Source organism: Mesitornis unicolor, unplaced genomic scaffold (assembly GCF_000695765.1).
Source record: "Mesitornis unicolor isolate BGI_N332 unplaced genomic scaffold, ASM69576v1 scaffold9497, whole genome shotgun sequence".
Classification (NCBI taxonomy): Eukaryota; Metazoa; Chordata; class Aves; order Mesitornithiformes; family Mesitornithidae; genus Mesitornis; species Mesitornis unicolor.
Window position 1 is genome coordinate 7,615 of NW_010194303.1, and position 18,886 is coordinate 26,500.

The 18,886-nt window shown below is 42.2% G+C and overlaps 1 protein-coding gene across 1 annotated transcript; it reads left to right on the forward strand.

Moving 5' to 3' along the window:
* Positions 1-881: 881 nt before the first annotated feature.
* On the forward strand, positions 882-9,326 carry NFYB (nuclear transcription factor Y, beta). Its single transcript, XM_010187746.1, has 6 exons — positions 882-1,116; positions 1,608-1,738; positions 3,599-3,796; positions 5,488-5,569; positions 8,173-8,252; positions 8,458-9,326. The coding sequence occupies exons 1-6, from the start codon at positions 1,023-1,025 to the stop codon at positions 8,488-8,490; spliced, it is 618 nt and encodes a 205-aa protein (XP_010186048.1). The 5' UTR covers positions 882-1,022; the 3' UTR covers positions 8,491-9,326.
* Positions 9,327-18,886: the final 9,560 nt, after the last annotated feature.

An 18,886-nucleotide genomic window follows, 5' to 3' on the forward strand; every position in this document is an offset into this window, starting at 1 on the left:
AGCCAGAACATGGTTGGTGCCCCCAGGGACAAAGGCCCCTGGCTGGGAAGTGCTGTCTCTCTTGGCTTCTCTTTCTCCTGGCAGTCCAATTACTGACTAAACTCTGACCCAGTCTTGAAGCCTCAATAAGAAGACTTCTTGGTGCCCACCACATAAGAATGTTCTGAGAGGAGCACTGAAAGATACCCACAGAAGTGAGGTGGGGCAGAAGCAAGGAAAGCAAAGGAAAACTTGACTTTGAAGACGTCAATTGGCTTTAAACTGGAAGAGGTAGATTTAGACTGGATATTAGGAAGAAATTCTTTACTGTGAGGGTGGTGAGACACTGGCACAGGTTGCCCAGGGAAGCTGTGGATGCCCCCTCCCTGGAAGTGTTCAAGGCCAGGTTGGACAGGGCTTTGGGCAACCTGGTCTGGTGGGAGGTGTCCCTGCCCATGGTCAGGGGGTTGGACTGGATGAGCTTTAAGGTCCCTTCCAACCCAAACCATTCTATGATCTAGGAGTGACTGATGCCTCAAGGAGGATGAGGATGCAGAGCTGGTCCTCTGCTAGGAGGATTGGCTGAGGAAAAGTTTGTTGGTGCACTTGACGTAAGCTGTCTGGGTGGATGGTAACAGTGAGCGAAGGATGCACTCTGTGTAATAATTGTAGGTGAGGTATTCAGTGAGCAGTGGGCTGGCATTAGGTTTCAAGGGGGGTTCAGCGAAACAGATGCTTTGACCTGTTTTGGTCAGACTCCTATGGGAACAACACAAGATTGTTATGTATGTGCTGCATGAACCACATGTTTCTGTGCCTCTGGTTGAATTTCTGGGGAAGCCTCACAGAAGTTTTACTATTTTCACTGTCAGTAAATCTCAGTAATGAGAGAGAGCGTACTTTTCTTAAATTGCAAAATACATATATATACTTTCTATAAGTTGGTCTCATAGTTCTAAGTTGATTCAAGTGCTGTTTTTCAGCAATAGCTGCACTTAGAGTATAACAAACATACCTGAAAGGTTTCATTCTTCTGCTTGTAGATGGATGGTGATAGCTCCACAACGGATGCTTCTCAGTTAGGGATTGCTGGAGATTATATTGGTGGCAGTCACTATGTGATACAGCCTCACGATGGTAAGAAATGTAACAATGAATACTAATATTTTTGTGTATGTGTATATTTCCTTCCTGTTCTGGTGTAATTCTCTGCTATCTCCTGTCAAGCAAAGGATTTGCAATTGTTTGTATTCATAACGCCTCACTGTATAAAGCATTTGTTCTGCAGTCTGAAGGTGGAGGTTGGATTTTTCAGTGTTGACACCGAGTCCTTCAGGGTGATGACAAAAAAATGGATGCTCTAGGAAACCGTTTTTATTTTGACGTGACATTAAGAATGCTTGGTGTTCAGCAGCCACATACAGTTCTGTGCATAGTATGGTAAAGATGATAATCGAGCACCCACAAAAGTAGCCTTATGTTACATCCATTTTTTAAATTATTTCCACAATGTTAATACACTGTGCTTTCCGAGATCTTCATCCTTCAGTGTAAGATTTTAAACTGACTTAATTATTGCCTGCTGCCTATCAAATGCGATTTCTGTTAACTTTTCTTTATTTCATTAGACACAGAGGACAGCATGAATGATCACGAAGATACAAATGGCTCAAAAGAGAGTTTTAGAGAGCAAGATATATATCTTCCTATTGCAAACGTGGCAAGGATAATGAAAAACGCCATACCCCAAACAGGAAAGGTAATGCCCTTCTCTGGTAAAGAAAGTGTGTAAATGAGTTTTATTCCTTCCTCCAAGGGAACTTGAGCTGGTAAAACAGTCTGTTTTTCCAAATGATCCTGGTTTATTGGAGAAAAGCCTTATAAAAGAAAAAAAATATCTGAGCAGGAGTTGCTTGAGACCAAGTCAATTTTTCTTAGGTTTCTGAGGGCTCTCAGTAACTGCCGTAACTGGAGTATCCAGAACAGTGCTCTCCATAGGGCTTTCGAGAGCTTGCTTTGTCTAAGATGTGTTCTCTGAAATTGTCATAACAGGTCAGACTTGGTGACAATTCTGTATCAGTAAGAATATTTTCTATGCAATTCTTTCTGTGAATCTTAATCTGCTTTTACTGAGGTGCGTAAAATTTGGAATAAGTGAACCATTTTGGATGAAATAAAAATCCAGCCCTCAGCCTGAAGGGAAGAGAATGGTTAGTCTTCCATTGCCCGAATCTTTACATATCCAAATGCCAAAATGACCTGAGAACTCTGCCTTATACCATGCAGCGTATAAGGCCAGATATTGAGAGGCTGATTTTATTTCTTACTTCTAAGAATAGACTTTTTAATCCATTCTGCTGAGCTGGTGACTGTATGAGCGTTTGACCGTTCTGCCTGTTTATCTTCAACCTTTGCAGGGCTCCTCTTATTTGCTCTTTCTCTATTGCATTCCAGTCCAGTTCCTGCCCCAGTACCATTTCCTCTAGCTAAAGCTGATTTCTTATTTTTTTTTCTTTTTTTGAGATCACTCTAAATAGAAGCAAGACATAATTTACTTGCATCTGCTCGTACTTCATAGTGTTCAGGGCCTTCTGAAGATCTGGGTGTTACATTTATATCTTTGCTGTGAAAATCTTTTCACTAGTCCATATTGTCATAAATTTTTAGTGATCAAGATGAGAATTTTCTCAAGAATTTGGCATGTGGGATGTCAAGCTATCTTGAAAAGTCAGGGAGGTTTTTGTGAAAAACTGCAAGGGAAGCTGCTGGCTGACAAGTACTTCTGAAAATCTCGCCTTGTGTGTCTGAAAATATCAGAGGAACTAGTGAAGATTCTCCACACAGCTACTGCTCCATTAATTTTTTAAATACTATCAGGTTCTTCTCATGTGAAGAATAAGAATCTTAATTATTATCATCTGTCACTTGGCTCCTGCCAGCTCCCCAGATAATAATGAGTAATGCTAGCTGTTAGTTTAAGTCAGGTAAATTACTTTTGTCCAGCTGAAAGCCATAACCAAATTTACTTCATTTGTTCTTGCCAGGGGCATATGTTTCTTCATTTGAATTCTCATTTGGAAAATTTATACCAGAATATTAAAGCATTAGAGAGACTTGCTGCTAGGCATATATTCTAGTCCCTGAATCTGATCAGGATAAAAGTACTTGTCATTGCTGAATTAGTGGGAATGCGCTGCAGTGGGGTTGGAACTGCCGGGTCTGTTAAAAGGAAATGGAAGTGAGCCGTGACATTGGCATGAACTGGTTTAGAGAGGAGGCATAGGCAAGCAAAATGAGCAATACTGAGATGCACCTATATGGAAAAGCTTTTGCATGAGAGTTATGACTCAGAGTTATGACTTCAGGTGGTCCTGGCAGTTGGCTGTGCTGCTTGAAATAGTAAAACTTAGGTTAAAGTCACATTGCAGCTGTGCGTACATAGAGCAGTGATGACATCCAGTGGTTCCCTCACATACAGGTATTGCCTAAATGGGTATTATCATCAGGTTTTGGGATGTTTCCTTTATCACCTAGTGTATTCTTTTTGGGGTTGGTTTTTTGTTTGTTTGTTTAATCTTGCATCTTGATAAATCATTTTATGATACTTCTTCCTTACTAGATTGCTAAGGACGCGAAGGAATGCGTGCAAGAGTGTGTAAGTGAATTCATCAGCTTTATAACGTCAGAAGCAAGCGAGAGGTGTCACCAAGAGAAAAGAAAGACCATCAATGGAGAGGACATTCTCTTTGCCATGTCTACCTTGGGGTTTGATAGCTATGTTGAGCCTTTGAAGTTATACCTCCAAAAATTCAGAGAGGTTGGTGTATACTTCAGTATTTCCTCATTTCTTGAACCTGGTTGTGTTTGTCCTTAGCTCTTTGTCATTGTAACTCTCTAATGGATAACTTGCACAGTATCTCACAGCTGCTGTCAGGGACTAATGTAATGTTTAAAAGCATTCCAGAGGATATCAAGAGAAAAAGGAGTAAGTAAGCATTTTGATTAGACTTGCTGATTCAATGTAGTTAGAGCTTTCAAGTGAATAAATTCTCTAATATATTGCTGGTAGTAAATCACTCTGTTCTTTAAAGGTGCCTATTAAGAATACTTAATTCCATCTTTGGGCTCAATCAATAAAACTGTACTAGACTGCATCCTCTGAGGAACCAGACAATGCCTCTTGTTTGTCTGGGCTTCAGCTCTGCAAAATAAGAACTTGTTTTTCTCATATCAGAGTAATGATTCACATGGAAGGCTATCAGCTTCAGTGTTATTTAGCCTGCCCCTCAGATTACTTTTGATACAGAGTACATGCTAGGTGTGTGATCCAAGCAGTTTAATTTATCCCTTCTCTAGCAGAAAGTGACTTTCTTTTGCTTTCAGCAATTTACGCTTTTTGAGAAATAAGTCGTGTCTGCTTGGATTTTTTGTTCTGGTTCTCTGTTCCCCCACCTCCAGTCTGAAGACCAGAAAGAACTGTGCTTGCTTGCGGCTTTTAGTTTGGTGTTCTTTTACCTTAAAATACCAGATTTAACCAAATGAATCAAAAACATTTTTATCCAGTGACCTCTCTTCTTCGTAGTCCCGAATGAAAAAGTTGTCAGGGTTAAAATAATCCTGGAGAAAAAACCTCAAAGCAAATTAATTTTATTTTTTTTTTAATGTGAATCCCTCTGTTGGTACGGCTGCTTGGTTTTACTGTCATGAGTGAAGCAGCTACATCCAGATGGGCAGTGCTGCAGATAGAGAAGCTCTTCAGACTCTCTTTGTTCTGTAAACCTAAGGTTTTGAATTAATGTGGTCAGACTTGCTGGTGATATTTAATGTGCTGACAGCACTTGAAGCTTCACCTTCCCAGAAGGTCATTTGCTGTGATAACTGCGTAACAGGAGGTGTCATCTAAAAGTAGAAGTACTGCTCTGTGCTTTTTCCAGTTCTGTGTAGCAGTTGCACGTGCCGTCGAAGCGCTGTATGTGCTTTTATTAAAAAAGCAAGTAGTGCCTAACTAGTTTCAGCACTTCTTGAGAATTCTTAAATGAGTCTATGCTGCTTTCATTCTGAAGTGACCATTTTTGCAGATACAGATGCTGTGGTAGCAGAGTGGTGGGATTGGTTTTAACTGATGGGTGGATTGGATGGTTCTGCCCATCAGTTTTAAATCTCTGTTCCAGCTAGTTCTGTCTTCAGGGTACTGCATATGATGAAATATTTCTGGTTTGTAGCTTAGTATTTAGTCTACATCAGTTGCAGAGAATATTTTTTTTTTATACTGATACCATTTTTTTAGATGTTCTTATGTAATAGAATAGAGTTTCACGCTTGTAAAACTGCATGCAGATGTCTGGGAGCCTTGGCTTTCTGTGCTGATATCCTTCCTGGCTGTAGTTCTTGATGTGGGAAAAGAAATCGAGTATCTTGGTTTTAAATGCCAACTCTTAGTTGTACGATGACAGCACTTGTGTGTGGTTGGTAAGCAAATGTTGCACATTTCTTTATTCCCCCCACCAGGCGATGAAAGGAGAAAAGGGAATTGGGGGAACAGTTACAACTGGTGATGGTCTAAGTGAGGAGCTCACAGAGGAAGCATTTAGTAAGTAATACTTTTAAATTTATTATTTTATTACTCTGGCTTTTCTAAGAACAGCACCTCCTTTAGACATCAGAACTTTTACTTGAGGAATACATCCTCGACTGGCCACATGCTACTCTGTGATCCACTGAGATTTTCATTTGAGGTATCTGGAGAATAATCTCTGCTCAGATAACTCCTCCCCACCAGCAGAATTTACGGTCAGTGTGAAGTAATCTAGTGATAAATCCAGTAATAGCTAATGTCAACTGTGGAAGATTTTTAAATCCATACATTAGTGCCACTTCTTTTTCCTCTACACTTAAACACGGATAGTAATGAAAGGTCCAAACTCCCCCCCCCCAGTAGCTCCATATTTAGGCCACATTCATTCTACTTGCAAGACTGTAAGATAAGTAAAGATACTGCACGACAAGTAAAATAAACTCCACTTGATGACTTGAGGAACTCATCTTTGAGAAATGAGTCAGAGGAGAACATCATCTTCGTATAATTGTAAAACCCTTCGTTTTTCTTATATTCGAAAGAATGCACAGATTGGCGACTGAAAGGTGCGAGGCACAGAGTATCACAGGCCTTCACTGTAGTTTGTCTTCCTTATAGTGTGAATTAAAACCTGACAGTTTTTCGGACTTTGTGTTAGTTTTGTTGATGCTGGATTCTTGCATGTAGTCTTCACCTTGGCTTTTACGTGTTATGGGCTGGTAATCTTGAGGCTGACACAAGAAGAAATAGGAGGTGCAGCTGTAGTCTTACTTACTTGATGAGATTTAGTTTTTCAGGTATCTCATAAAATTTTTTGTTTAAAATCAGTGATAAACTACTGAACCAGGAAAAATTCGAAGCCCTGAGCACTGAAATTACCTATCTGGGGTCTGAAACAAACTTTGCTCCCAGTATAAAACAGTATAGGCTCTTTGGGTCTCTCCTAGCTTAGAAGATAAATTCATAAAACTGGCTGAAATTAAGATCCAAACCTAAATATTGCAAGGGACTTACAGAAAGCTTTATTTTTTTTTAATATTACTATTTTAATTTCATAATTAAACATTAGGCAATGCAAGGAGTAAACTCTTACCCGTACTCACTCATATGTAACAGCTGTAGTTCAGAAGTAGTAAGACACAGCACAACTACAGGCCCCATTTACCTTGGGTGTATGGCTGATGGTTTCTGGATTGCAGCTGTTGGAAGTCTGTCCAGCTTGGAACCTTATCAAATCAATATATAGAAATTGTTGTAAAATCTTCTTGTATATATTCTGATTTGTACTTCGAGCATTTAAACTGCAGCTCAAGAGGTGAGGGAGAAGATACAGTTGGAAACTTCTGATTGTGTCTGCGTCCGGTATCTTGTTTTGCAGGGACAAAGAGGCAAATTCACAGAAGGTTTCTCCTCTGTTTGCTTGTGCTCTGCTTAACCTGAGTAAAATGCACACCAGAAAAAAAGGAATCTCCTTATATCTGTGGACTGTCTGTCCCCTGCCCAAATTTGATACGGTCCCTGTTAAAACACCAGAAAGCTAAAGATCTGCTCCTAGTCACTTGTTCAAGTATCTCGGGCCCAGGAGCCTCAGTGTGCTCTACAAAATAAACTTTAATTTACTGTCATTTGCATAGACCAACTTTGGAAGTGAATAGTAAGTCTTGGCAGGATGCAAAGGAGGTGTTGCAGTAAAAGGAGGAAAAAATTGTATAAAATACGTGATCGTGTCGAGTGCTGCAAGTATTTTTCTCTATAGGGGCAGGTACAGATCTGTTCAGGACGATGAACCTACAGCAGGAGCACAGCAGGAGCAGGAGCACAGTGGCTGTGCCACCTTGGCGTAACCCTTAGCTCTTTGTCTTAGTGTAACGCCAGGGCTGGGTCAGAGGCTTGCCATTAAACTGTGCTGGATGTGCAACATGCACATCGAAGGGCAGTCAAATTTTGGACCTGCCAGAGCCACTGCGCAGTACCTGAAGGACAGGTGAAGTCAGCCAGCGTCAAGGCAGATCTTCGGCCTCCTGTCAACACTGCTGCCTCTGGCAGCGCCTTTGTCATTGCTGGTCTCTGCTCATCTCCACCGCCTTCCCTGGGGCTCTGCACTACAGAGTCCTTGATGGATCCTGTTTTATAAGGAAGTGCAACGTTTTCATTGACTTCCTCATGCACGTGTATGCTGACCTTGTGTCTAACCAAAACAGACTCTAAATTTGCCAGGTTTCTCAGGATACTGAATGCTGGAGATTGCTTTTTCAGTGGTCAGGATGGCAAACCACTCTGTTTGCCACTGTACAGCCATTTTACACTGTACAGCCGTCTGCGTTCTGCTTCAGAAACATACAGGAGAAGAGCAAGGTGCACTCTTACTTTTAGATTATGTGATGCAAAGTTCATGTGAATTATTTTCCTAAGTGCTAGTGGGAATAAACTTGTTTACTTGTAACACTCAGTACCAAGCGTGACTACGCAGTGTAGGGTACTACACAGCTGTCAGGAGAGGAACTGCTCCATAGTCCCGAGTGGACCACTAGATGTTATTTAATGGTGACGGACACCTCCAGCAAAGCTGTGTGTCCTGCAGTTCCTGTCTAACTTTCTCAAAATGCTCTTTCTTTCAGCTAACCAGTTGCCGGCAGGCTTAATAACTACAGATGGCCAACAGCAGAATGTCATGGTCTACACAACATCATATCAACAGGTATTGTATCCCGTCCCCTGTTCTCCCTTTTGCTACTAAAATCCAAACGCAGCCCTGTTCCCCTGCCCTGAGAGTGGATTTTATTTAGTCCTTTGGTGGTGGCCGTCGTGACATTCCAGTGCTGCGACAACTCAAGGCTGCCGTAGCTGCCACGCAGTTTCCGAAAAGGTGCATTTGAATATGAGCTTGCATTTTCTCTCTCTAGATCTCTGGTGTTCAACAAATTCAGTTCTCATGATTTGAAGACGACTTTGGATCTGGGAACAGGAGACAGAAAATCTGTGCAACTCTAACCAAGAGGCAGTTTTAATGACTGGTGAAGAGATTTATCTCTTTGTATATTAAATAGCTGTAATGTAGCTACCAGAAGCTTGACTAATTGAGGTGTGAATTCTGACTCAAATCTTTTTCACGATGATTTAAAGAAGTAATTGGATTTTAAAGGTATTAAAGTATTTTTGTTTTGTACAAGAGTTTGTTGCTCTGTATAACTCCTGTATGCATTGTATATTGCAATTTATTACTGTCAGAGATTTGTAGACAGTTTCTTATTTTCATATTGAATCCTGTTACTTTTGTAATTCAGGTAAACAGCTGGGTTAATTCACGTTTACCCTTTGAATAAAACGGTAAGGGTAAAGTTCATTTTTGAATGCCAGTTGCCTTTATTATGAAGATTGAGTTGGTCTCGGTTATGTAACTTGTCTTGCATGACAGCCTCAACAAACTTTACCTGTCAGCCTATTTATTGAAACTTTGAAAGGGACGTTTTCCTCACAAGACTTAGCAGCACAAATGAATTGCTACAACTGTTTTTTAATGTAACTTCTTAATTAAAAGTTAATCAAAACCAACCAGTGCTCTACTACGTTTAGGGACTTTAAGCTTACCAACAGTCTTGATGAAAACGCTGACTGTGTGCGATGCAGGTCTTAATTTAATGTTGGGTTTTCTTTCAGTTGCGTTAGCTCACCTTAGACTTACTTTGAGATATTTGAGGTAGTCTTTGTGCTACTGAAACAACTCTTCCTTTTTATGTATGGTTTTTAGAATCCAGAGCTTAGAAACTGAAGTGGGGGGGAGGGATTTTATAGTCCTTGTGGTAAAATATCTCATTTTAACTTTTTACTGAAATGTTTTAAGGTCTTTTTGTGCGACTGTGGGAACTCAAATGTGTTAGCGACTTTCTGTGTACAGGCTGCGTGCGTGCGTGCGTGCGTGAGTGATCCTCGAACTAATCTGATGTGGAAGACAGACTTCTCCTTTGCTGTCTCTTTGCTGGTTTTGCAATAAACTCTACCTAGATAATGTAGTTCTGTATATTCAGTGAGCTGTTCTTAGTAGCGTTGCTGTTTCTTTAGAACCGGGTGGGGAATTTTGTCAGATGCCATCTCTTAGCCTGTTAAGACAGGGGTGGTGGTTTTAGGAATAGATCTTCAGACTGAATTTTGGGACTGTTGATATTTTTACTGTTTGCAGTGGACTGAAATGTAATATAATAATCATCTTTCCACACACCTGTCATTAATTTAAGCAAACCACGCCTTGAATCTGTTGCCACATCATTTCTTGCTGGTTTTGTCCTTTTAAATTTTTTTTTTAAAGTAACAATTTAATATTGGGAAAACAGTTTAAACTAAGGCATCCCGGAAGCCTGCAAGAGCCAGTTCTTTGCTAATCAAAACTGTTCTGTATGTGCAGATTTGCGCAGTGTTTCTTACAAACCAGGATCACGGCAGCAGAGCCTCTGGAGGCGATCTAGGGTGTGCTGTGCTGTGCTGTGCTGGTCTGGGCGGATGTTCTGGGTTCTGTGGCAGTCTGTCAATCCTCAGCAGCTACGACTGAGCAAATGGAGTTCTTCATTAAACGTACAGATGAGTAACACCACCGCTACACCAGCCCCTTCTGTTTGTGTTCTGTTTGTTGCAGGCTGTCATGCCCTGCTCCCAAATTTGCAATGGAGAAAGCTGTGATCACAGCTAAGGAGAGGTCAGGAGAGGTTTGGCAGCTGCAGAAGGGGCGCTGAAGTCGTCCTCTCTTGCTTGATACCAGCTACATTTTTCAATCTGTGAGTTTAGGTTAAGGTGTTCAGGGTTTGTGGTTTACGCAGCATCATAGGAGCAAAGGAGCTGATCCTGCTTTGGTTTTCTTTTTTCTTTTTCTTCTCCCTCCCGTCCCTGAGGTCCAGGGACAAAACAGCAACCAACTTGCTCATTCCCTTCCTGAAAATACACACATAGACGTAATGTACAATGCTTCATTTGATCTCTCTCTGAAACCATTGCCCTAATAAAGTTTGCAGGGTCCTGTAGTGCTGGTAAAACAAATGTGGTCTGAAGAAATACCTGCCTAATTTACATTAATGGTAGCACAACCACTGTGCTACCACAACCACATCTTTATTTTTGTTTAACGATGTGTTCTCACCTTTCTGTTTGTAAGTGCTCAAAGTTTGGAAGCAGCTTGGGCCCAAACCAAGCCTGACCGTTCTTGCTGTGTCCCATGTGCTTCTACAAAGCTGCTGTCTTTGGTTCTCTGAGTGTTTTGTTTGAACGAACATAACCCCAAATTGAGCTGCAGCTCCAGACAGCTGTGGCAGCCTGTGCTAGCACTTGGAGAAAGGCTGCCTGAAACTGCAGTGATGTTCAAAGATCTTTTTTCAAGCATGGTGTCTTTTTTAAGGTGTCTTTCCATGACACAAGCAGATTTTACTACATTAAGTCTTTTAATGAATTTCTGTGCGACTTGATCCTTCTGACCTCTCTTTGTAAGAGTGCTGGTGGTGTTTTTAAAAGCACAGAAACACTCTTCTCTCCAGTTATGAGAAAAGCCAATTTAGCTTTTTTTAATTGGCATTCTTCCACATCCCGTTTTCATTACAGGCTCAGTGGGAGCTGAGGCTCTGCCTTTACCAGCCCTGCTGATGTCTGTGTGCATCTTTACTGTTTTATTTATTCCTCTGCTCCGATCTCTGCTGAACACCAAAATAGGAGGCTGGATGGCGTAGCCAGAACACAGAGGGAGTCTTGGCACGAGGCAGTGCATCCTAAATACCTACTGACCCATGCTTATCTGCCTGTAGCTAAAGATCAGTCTGAATTAAGTGGGCTGCACTCAAAATAGCCATCTTCCTTGAGCTGCATCCGGGATATGCTGTGAATCATGTCAGAGTGGGAGATGGTCCCTACTGCTGAGTCTCAGTATGATGCTCATTAATGTGTTTTAAGCATATATTGGTGATTCCTCTCTTGCCTTTGGCAGCAGAGGAAGCACAGGGGCAGCTGCACACGCGCAGGAGAGCTTCACTGCAAAGCAACCCAGAGCAAAGGGCAGAGCCAAGGGCTAGGAATTTTCCCAGCACCTTGCTCCCATGACAAGAGCTGGCAGCAGCCTTGCTTATAGCTATGAAACATTGTGCAGAGCTTTGAATGCGATTAACGTTGTAGTTAAGTCACATTTACAGCCCTAAGACAACTTGCTTCTAAGTGGCCGTGTTCTCAAATGGTGCAGGCTATGCTTTTTTCAGTTTTGATTGGTACCAATTAAAGGAGAAGAAAGGAGGCTTTTCACTTAAATTTGAAGTGAATTTTCTTGTTTATAGATTAAAAAAAGACCCCTGTACATAGATTCTAAGATGAATAAAGCTATAGCGAAACTATATTTGATACAGGGCCCAAGCAGTCCTATTGAAAGAAGTCAAATGTTGATAATGTGGACAATGGTTACTCTTACATTCCCCTTTCAAATTGGTTTGGTGAAAAGAGCAGCGGTGTAAGGATGCATTTTGGCTGTGGTACAGTTTAAGACACGTACCCAGTTAAAAACACAGACCAGTTTCTCCTCTTTGAAAATCAGAGATGTTCTGGTATAATCATTCACACTTCCACACTTTAAAAGGCTGAAAAAAATTAAGCAACTGCATATTGATCTGTTTACCTATTGATCCGTGCAATTGGCGTGGTAATGGACTGCAACGTCACCTCTGACCCACAGCATGTCAAAATTTAATGGAAAGCTCTCCAGAACCCCAGTGCGAGTTCAGCTTGTGCTGACTTTCCAAGGCCGAATGCTCTTGGGAGCAGGGACAGTTTGCTCCTGCGCACAACAGTTTCCAAATTGGTGCCAGCTGCAGCGAGTTTATTAAATTGCAGGCTCCAAGCACGGCTGGGGAAGGTCGGGCAGCACACAGCAGCTTGGAGGGAGTCAGCTACTCGGGTTTAGGAAATCTTCCAGGCAAACTGCCAGGGTCATTTCCTGGAATATCTTATTGCAGCACACAGGGCCAGAGGATCCATTTATCAGGAGCAAAAGCACCTGATTTGCTTGTGTGTTAAAGAAGACCATTGAGGGTTTAAATCTGCTGGGCAGAGGAGCACCCTGCAGGCTGCTAATCCAGTCTGTGCGTGCCTAATACTTAACCTGGCCCAGCCCGTCCAGCAGCAGAGATGGCAGAGGACTTTTAGGACCAAGCTGCCTGAGAGGGTTTGATTTCTGGCTAACAGGCCCCAGGAATGTGTGGTGCAGTGCTCACCCCCAGAAGGTACATCAACAACAGGGCACTGAAAACAGAGTTTTAGCAGCAGTTTGGTCACAGTCAGCCCAGGGTTTTGGTTGTGTTCAGGGGCACAGACCCCTTTTCTCCAGAAATCACTGGGTGCAGTATGAGTCCTCCCCTGCCACTGGGGTAAGAGTGACTGAAGGACTTCCCTGCTGTTTCTAAACTGCTGTAATTGTGCTTCTTCAGCATGCACAGTAAAAGGACAAAAAAAAGAGGGGTCTTTTACAACTTGAAGCAGTTTTCTGCCCTGCCTCGGTACACAGCTATCCCCACACTGAGGGCAGGGCACGGACCCAGCCGCTGGTTGTAGCTTACCTGGTGATAACTACAGTAGAGAACCATTACTTAGATGTATCTGCTTCAGGTGTGTCTTGTGCATGGTAGAAAAGAGAGGCAGAACTACGTAAGACTTTTTTTTTAATCAACAAAATCATTCAGTAAGGGCAGGGAATCTGTCTGAAATGACACAAGTGCGATGACAGGAGTATCTACACCCAAAAGACTCACAGTTCAAATATAAACGCTGTGTTGCTTGAAATGCAACCGCAGCTAAAACGTGGTCACTGTTTTATGCAGCAGCAAATTAGGAGTAGTATATACTATTTTTACTCCTCTCTGCACCCTGTGTGAAGACAAATAGTTGGTCCTATCAGAGCTTATCTCCCATCACTGGTGAGAGGTTCGTAGTGCAGATAACGGGCTCCGGGACACACAGATTTGTGTCTGCAGCATCCAACTCCTTGGCCATCAAATCCATCCTCACGCAGATGCCTGCGTTCCCAGTGTAACATGACACAACGGGGAAAGCAACCTGGTGAGCAGGAAGCTGCCTGCAGCCTGCCCATGGGAAAGCCTAAGCACTGCACTACGGGAGAAGGGAAAGAATCCAAAATCTCACCTCCAGCCAGCTGGAAAGCATTTCTGCTACGGGGAAACAGGCTCCAGCACTTCGGGATGGGGATGCAGAGGCTGTGGGGGATGGGGAGTGCAGCATCAGAGGACGAGCCTGCTCTTACTCTGTTCCAAACCAGCAGCAGCAGCCACACGTTACCAACCAAGCAGCTGAAAGCCATCCAGAGCCTCTCCTGAGTGGATGCAGTGAGATCAAGTTCCGTGCCCACCACAAAAAGAAACATTGACAATAACTGATAACTCTGGCTTTGGCTCAACAGCTCCCACATTGCTTCAGACGGCTCAGCAGCACCTTTCTACAGCAGCTTCATCTTCCTGACCTCCTAATAGCAGCACAAAGAGAAGAAACTATCTCAGTAACTAATCCTTGAATAAGAAGTACCTAAATAGCCTGCATGTATACTACAACATTTATGCTGTAACGGTAAGTAGGTGACACCTCAGGCTGTCAGACTGAAAAGTCAAGTCTGTTTTTCCAGGACCGTCAATTCTGAGAGTTGCTCCCAGGCTCTAAACATTTCCCTTTAGCAGCAGACAGCATATAAAGTTGACATTTAAAAGTCTCCTCCCTACTCAAAGTGCAATTAAGAAAAAAAAAATTACAAAGCTGCTACTACAAATTTGGGGTACTCCTTAATGCTGCTCAAAGTTGCTACTTGTACCTAATAACTTTTTGATAAAGGAGAATTACCAGCACGGCGTATAACAGAGAGGTGGTTATCCTAAAAGGCAGTTAAGAGTCCCTGGCAAAAACCTTTTAAATGGGAGGATGCAAACAAAACCAAGGAACCGGTGGTTTTGACCCTCCTGAGGCGGCACATAACCCAGTACGGCTCTTTTAAGAATCACTTGGAAATTATTGTATATTGATAACTTCCATGTGTGGAGAACAGTATTTTATAATGCCATCAGATGCAGAAATAACTCTCTGAACACTACTTACCATTTGGCACACACTGAAATGCTTAATTTCTTTTTCTCTTTGAAGATCCCAAATCCAACCCTTAATTCCCATTTTAAGGAGCTGCTGTACCAACTTAGCAGTTAGGTCATGCATTAAAAGCAGATGCTTGCGAGAGGCAAGAACCCCCTCAGTGAAACAATGACAGCAAACAGCCCAACCCCAATTCTGGGAGGGTTTTGTTGTTGTTACTGGCAGGGCTGTCAGTTTAACAAGGAATGTAAAGTACTTTAGGTTTTTTAAGGATTTCAGGAACAAACCAAGGAGCCATTTACTGCCTTTTTAGATGCCAGATTTTAATAATCTAATGTCAGGCACATGTGAACACAGTTAGACAAACTCAGCAGCTCACAGAGGTCGCCGGTGCCACCTTCCCATCCGAGCCCCTCCCTTGCTTTTGCTCCACTGCCACTGCCTCTTTGCTGAGCTGAGCCCAGCAGAGCAAACTCACACCATCTCATATAACCCAAAATTAACTTTGGGTGCCCAAAACACATCATTTCCCCCTCTGCCTCATGCCTTCCAGGAGTGACTCTCCCATTATCCATTCTTTTTCCCCACTACCGTCCATGGCAGCATGGCCAAATTACGGCTTTTGTGCTTGACTGGGGGATGAGACTCATTCATGAGCAGGAGGATCCATTTTAAGCTCATTTACTTGCTACTTTCACCTAACTTCTGGAAATTCTAATAAAAGGGATCTCCACTTCGCTTCAGATCAATAGAAAACACACCAAAACAAAGTTTTTCACTACTAACAGGAGAAGGAACACATTAAGTGCTAACGCAGTGCCAGCGGTTTATGCTCCACCCCTGCCTTGGGAATCTGGAAATGATTCGGTGTCAGAACTGGAAGCCACAGAATAAAAGCTCTGGCTTTCGAAAATGTTATAAAAGTGCACCAGGAACCAGCTAACACTAGAAAGAAAAAAAAATTCTGAGTTGTTTTCAAGATATATTCACATAGCAAATTCAAGCCTGCCTTAAAGAGAAAATAACTCCTCCTCTGAGAATCTTACCAACCGAAAGAAAAAAGCACGAGGGAACTCTTCACTGATTGTTTAGGTTTTCCCATTTGTTTTCCACTAATGTATGGATCACAAATAACTGAAAATAAGACAACAGTTCCTCTGTTACAACAGCTGGGGACACAAGGAAGGGTTCAATCTGGAGCAGATGGCTTTTAGTGGTTTCTTAGGGGAAGTCTCTTAGAGGTCTAGAAACAACTCTGCAGACCTTTCAGTTCACTCGCTCCTCTCTGCTCCCCTGCTTCCAGAAACACGCACTGGTTATTTCCCCAGGAGTCCTCCATAGCCAACTGCTGTGGAAGTTCAGCAGCCTGCCCTGAGACTGTGGCATTTTCAGCAGAGCTTGCCATGCACGCTGTTCCTACCCTTACCAGAAGCCTTCCAAGCACCGTGAGTGCTTGCTCCTATTGTTGCATAGAGAGCTAAATTTTGACTTAAAGCACAAAACCATGGACAATTGGGCTTTCAAAGCAAGGGCCAGGTGTTGGGAATGTTTTTACAGAAAGCAACATCCTCAAAGATTAGGATGGAAATTTTGTACAGCAAGAGGAACTAGGTCCTAGGAACTATCAGGGAAGATTAACTGAAGGCCTCCTACATCAGTTTCCTTGCACTCCCCAATGCCTGTATCCTTGAAAAGAAGCCACAAGACTGATAAGAGGCCAATCATCTGTCCCACAGAGACACCAAAGGCTGGGCACTTGCCTAATGAGAATGAAGGCAGCAAAATTTGTGAGAATGGAGCCGGGGGAAACTAAAATGTGACGGGGGAGATCGCAACCGCCAACTCAGGTGCCACTGACTCAAGAAACCCTCTGACCCAAAAGAAGGTGAACACTGCACATGCAGACAAATCAGCATGAAAAGCGAGAAATTAATTAGCCAATACAAAGTAGATTAAGTAATTTTGTACTAATTAATGTAGTTTTAGGTGGGAGTTTTGCTAATCAAGTATCAGGATAAGTACAGTGTTTCTTCAATGTGGTGTGCTTGATTTGTGGAAATCCACCAAGCACCTGGCCTTATGCAACTCCGATTTAAACAACGTCCCCTCGAGACACACAGTGTGTGCTTCGGGAGTTATTTTCAATTTCAGGTAAGAATATCCCATGGGAAAGGAGACCCATGGGTTGAAATGGAAACAGATTTGATAAAATAATAATAAAACCCAGTATTAAGAGCAACATTAAGTACACAAAATTATACTCAGCCGATAACAGTGGTTGCACTGAGCAGGGGAGTAGGCCTCAGGAGCAGAACAAGGGGCAAGAGCCTTCAGGGGTAACAACCATTGAGGAAAGGGGGCTGTCTCCAGCAAACTCCCCAATTTATAGTGAGTGTGACATTTATGGCATGGGATAATCCTGTGGGCCACCTTGGGTCAGCTGCCCTGGCTTTTGCTTCCCTCAGCTTCTGCACCTGGCTGACTAAAAACTGCTGGAGACCTTGATCACTGGCCAAAAGATAGACCAAAATATCTTATCAACTTTGTTTCCACTAAACCAAGTACTGTCCTCTTCGCAGAAATGCAGCTTTCCTGAACAGAAAACGGATTCTACTCCAATGAAACCAGGACATAGCGAGAGCCTGGTAACTGCAGGGGTCGGGACAGGGCAATTGGGAAACCTCAGCTAAGAAAAACACCCATGAGGTAACCAAGAAGTAACTTGCGAAATGATTTTTATGAAAGAGTAATACTCAGTATTACAATGCTTATCATTACCCTCCCCTCAAGAGAAATATACTCACTCTACTCTCTGTATTATCCCCTTTTCTAAAGAAGGGCAGAAATTTGAAGTTTGTACATGTACACCCTGGAAAAAACAGACACACACGTCAGTGGTTACAATGCGTTTGATAGGACAACCACTTTATTACAAAGAACAAACAATGCTTTGAAATAAGACTGATCAACTTGAATTGTACAAAATGTCAGTTTCCTTGGAGAGGTCATTAAGTAACAGGCTGTAAGACTAAGTTCACATCAAATTCGCTATCCTGAAATATCAGATAACAACAGTAATACTTATTAATATCTTCAGAGTTTATGGCATGATCATGTGCTCTACTCCAAACTACATTCAAAAGATATTGCTATAATTACTTTGAAAACACAAAGTGTAGGTTATTGTTCACTTCTTCTCCACTTCCACAAGAACATTCGCAAGGTGAAGCTGTAGCGGCGTCTGCTGTAACTGGCACGACTGCCCTATACTCACGCAGTCACAACTCCCCTCAGGAGCGGAGTAAACCTTGACATAGCTACAATACGGACATCGTCATCTGATTGATAGGTTTCAGCTTCTGTTACATGTCCTTTAGCAAGATACGAAAGAAACGGATCACACAGTTCTCAAAGAGCCGCTGTCAACAGTCTTCAAAGGAATTCCAAATCGAACAATCAATATTTGTCTGATGTCTATTTGATAGGCAAACAGGTGGGATTCAGACGTTATAAATACAGTTCTAAAAACAGACCACAAAGTGTATTTTACAGTGTGTAGCACAATTTCATTTCAAAGTAAAACCGTGAGGAACTGAAGATTTGCATATGATCACTATTCAAAGTCACCCAACTTGGACAAAGGAGAGAAAGTGACATCTCATGTCAGGTCGGCTGAAGAAAGCACACTTACAAGGAAACCATACTTTCATTGAAAACGCCACAGTTTTACCCTTTGGTAGTTGTGACATACCCACTGAAAAAGAAATTGTGCAAAGCATGTGAAACCAAGTGCAAAAAAAACCCCACCCAGACATACCCAACGGATTTTATTCTTAAATAACTCTACAATCACAGCTATCAACCAACAAAATCAAAGCCACAAGTGTTTTCTCTAAAGGCTTCTTTCACAGTACTAATAAGAAAAACCAAGTCCTATTCTTCTAGCTAACAGTTCATGTGTACGGTGTTTTAGTTATCAGACAGTATTGGTAGTGAGATCATACCTGATGAAATGGACCATTGAAACACGAGTATTTTAAAGCCAGTTAACTTCAGGAAAAGTCCTATACATTCATACTATAAACACTGCTTAAAGTGAATCTGGGATATCCGTCACGGTCATAAACACCAGCTTTTTCTCTGGAGTAAACCCACGTGTGTCACTCCTGTGCCACAATTAACACTATTATAGCGATCTATGGTCCCCAGCACTTTTTATATGCTATTATA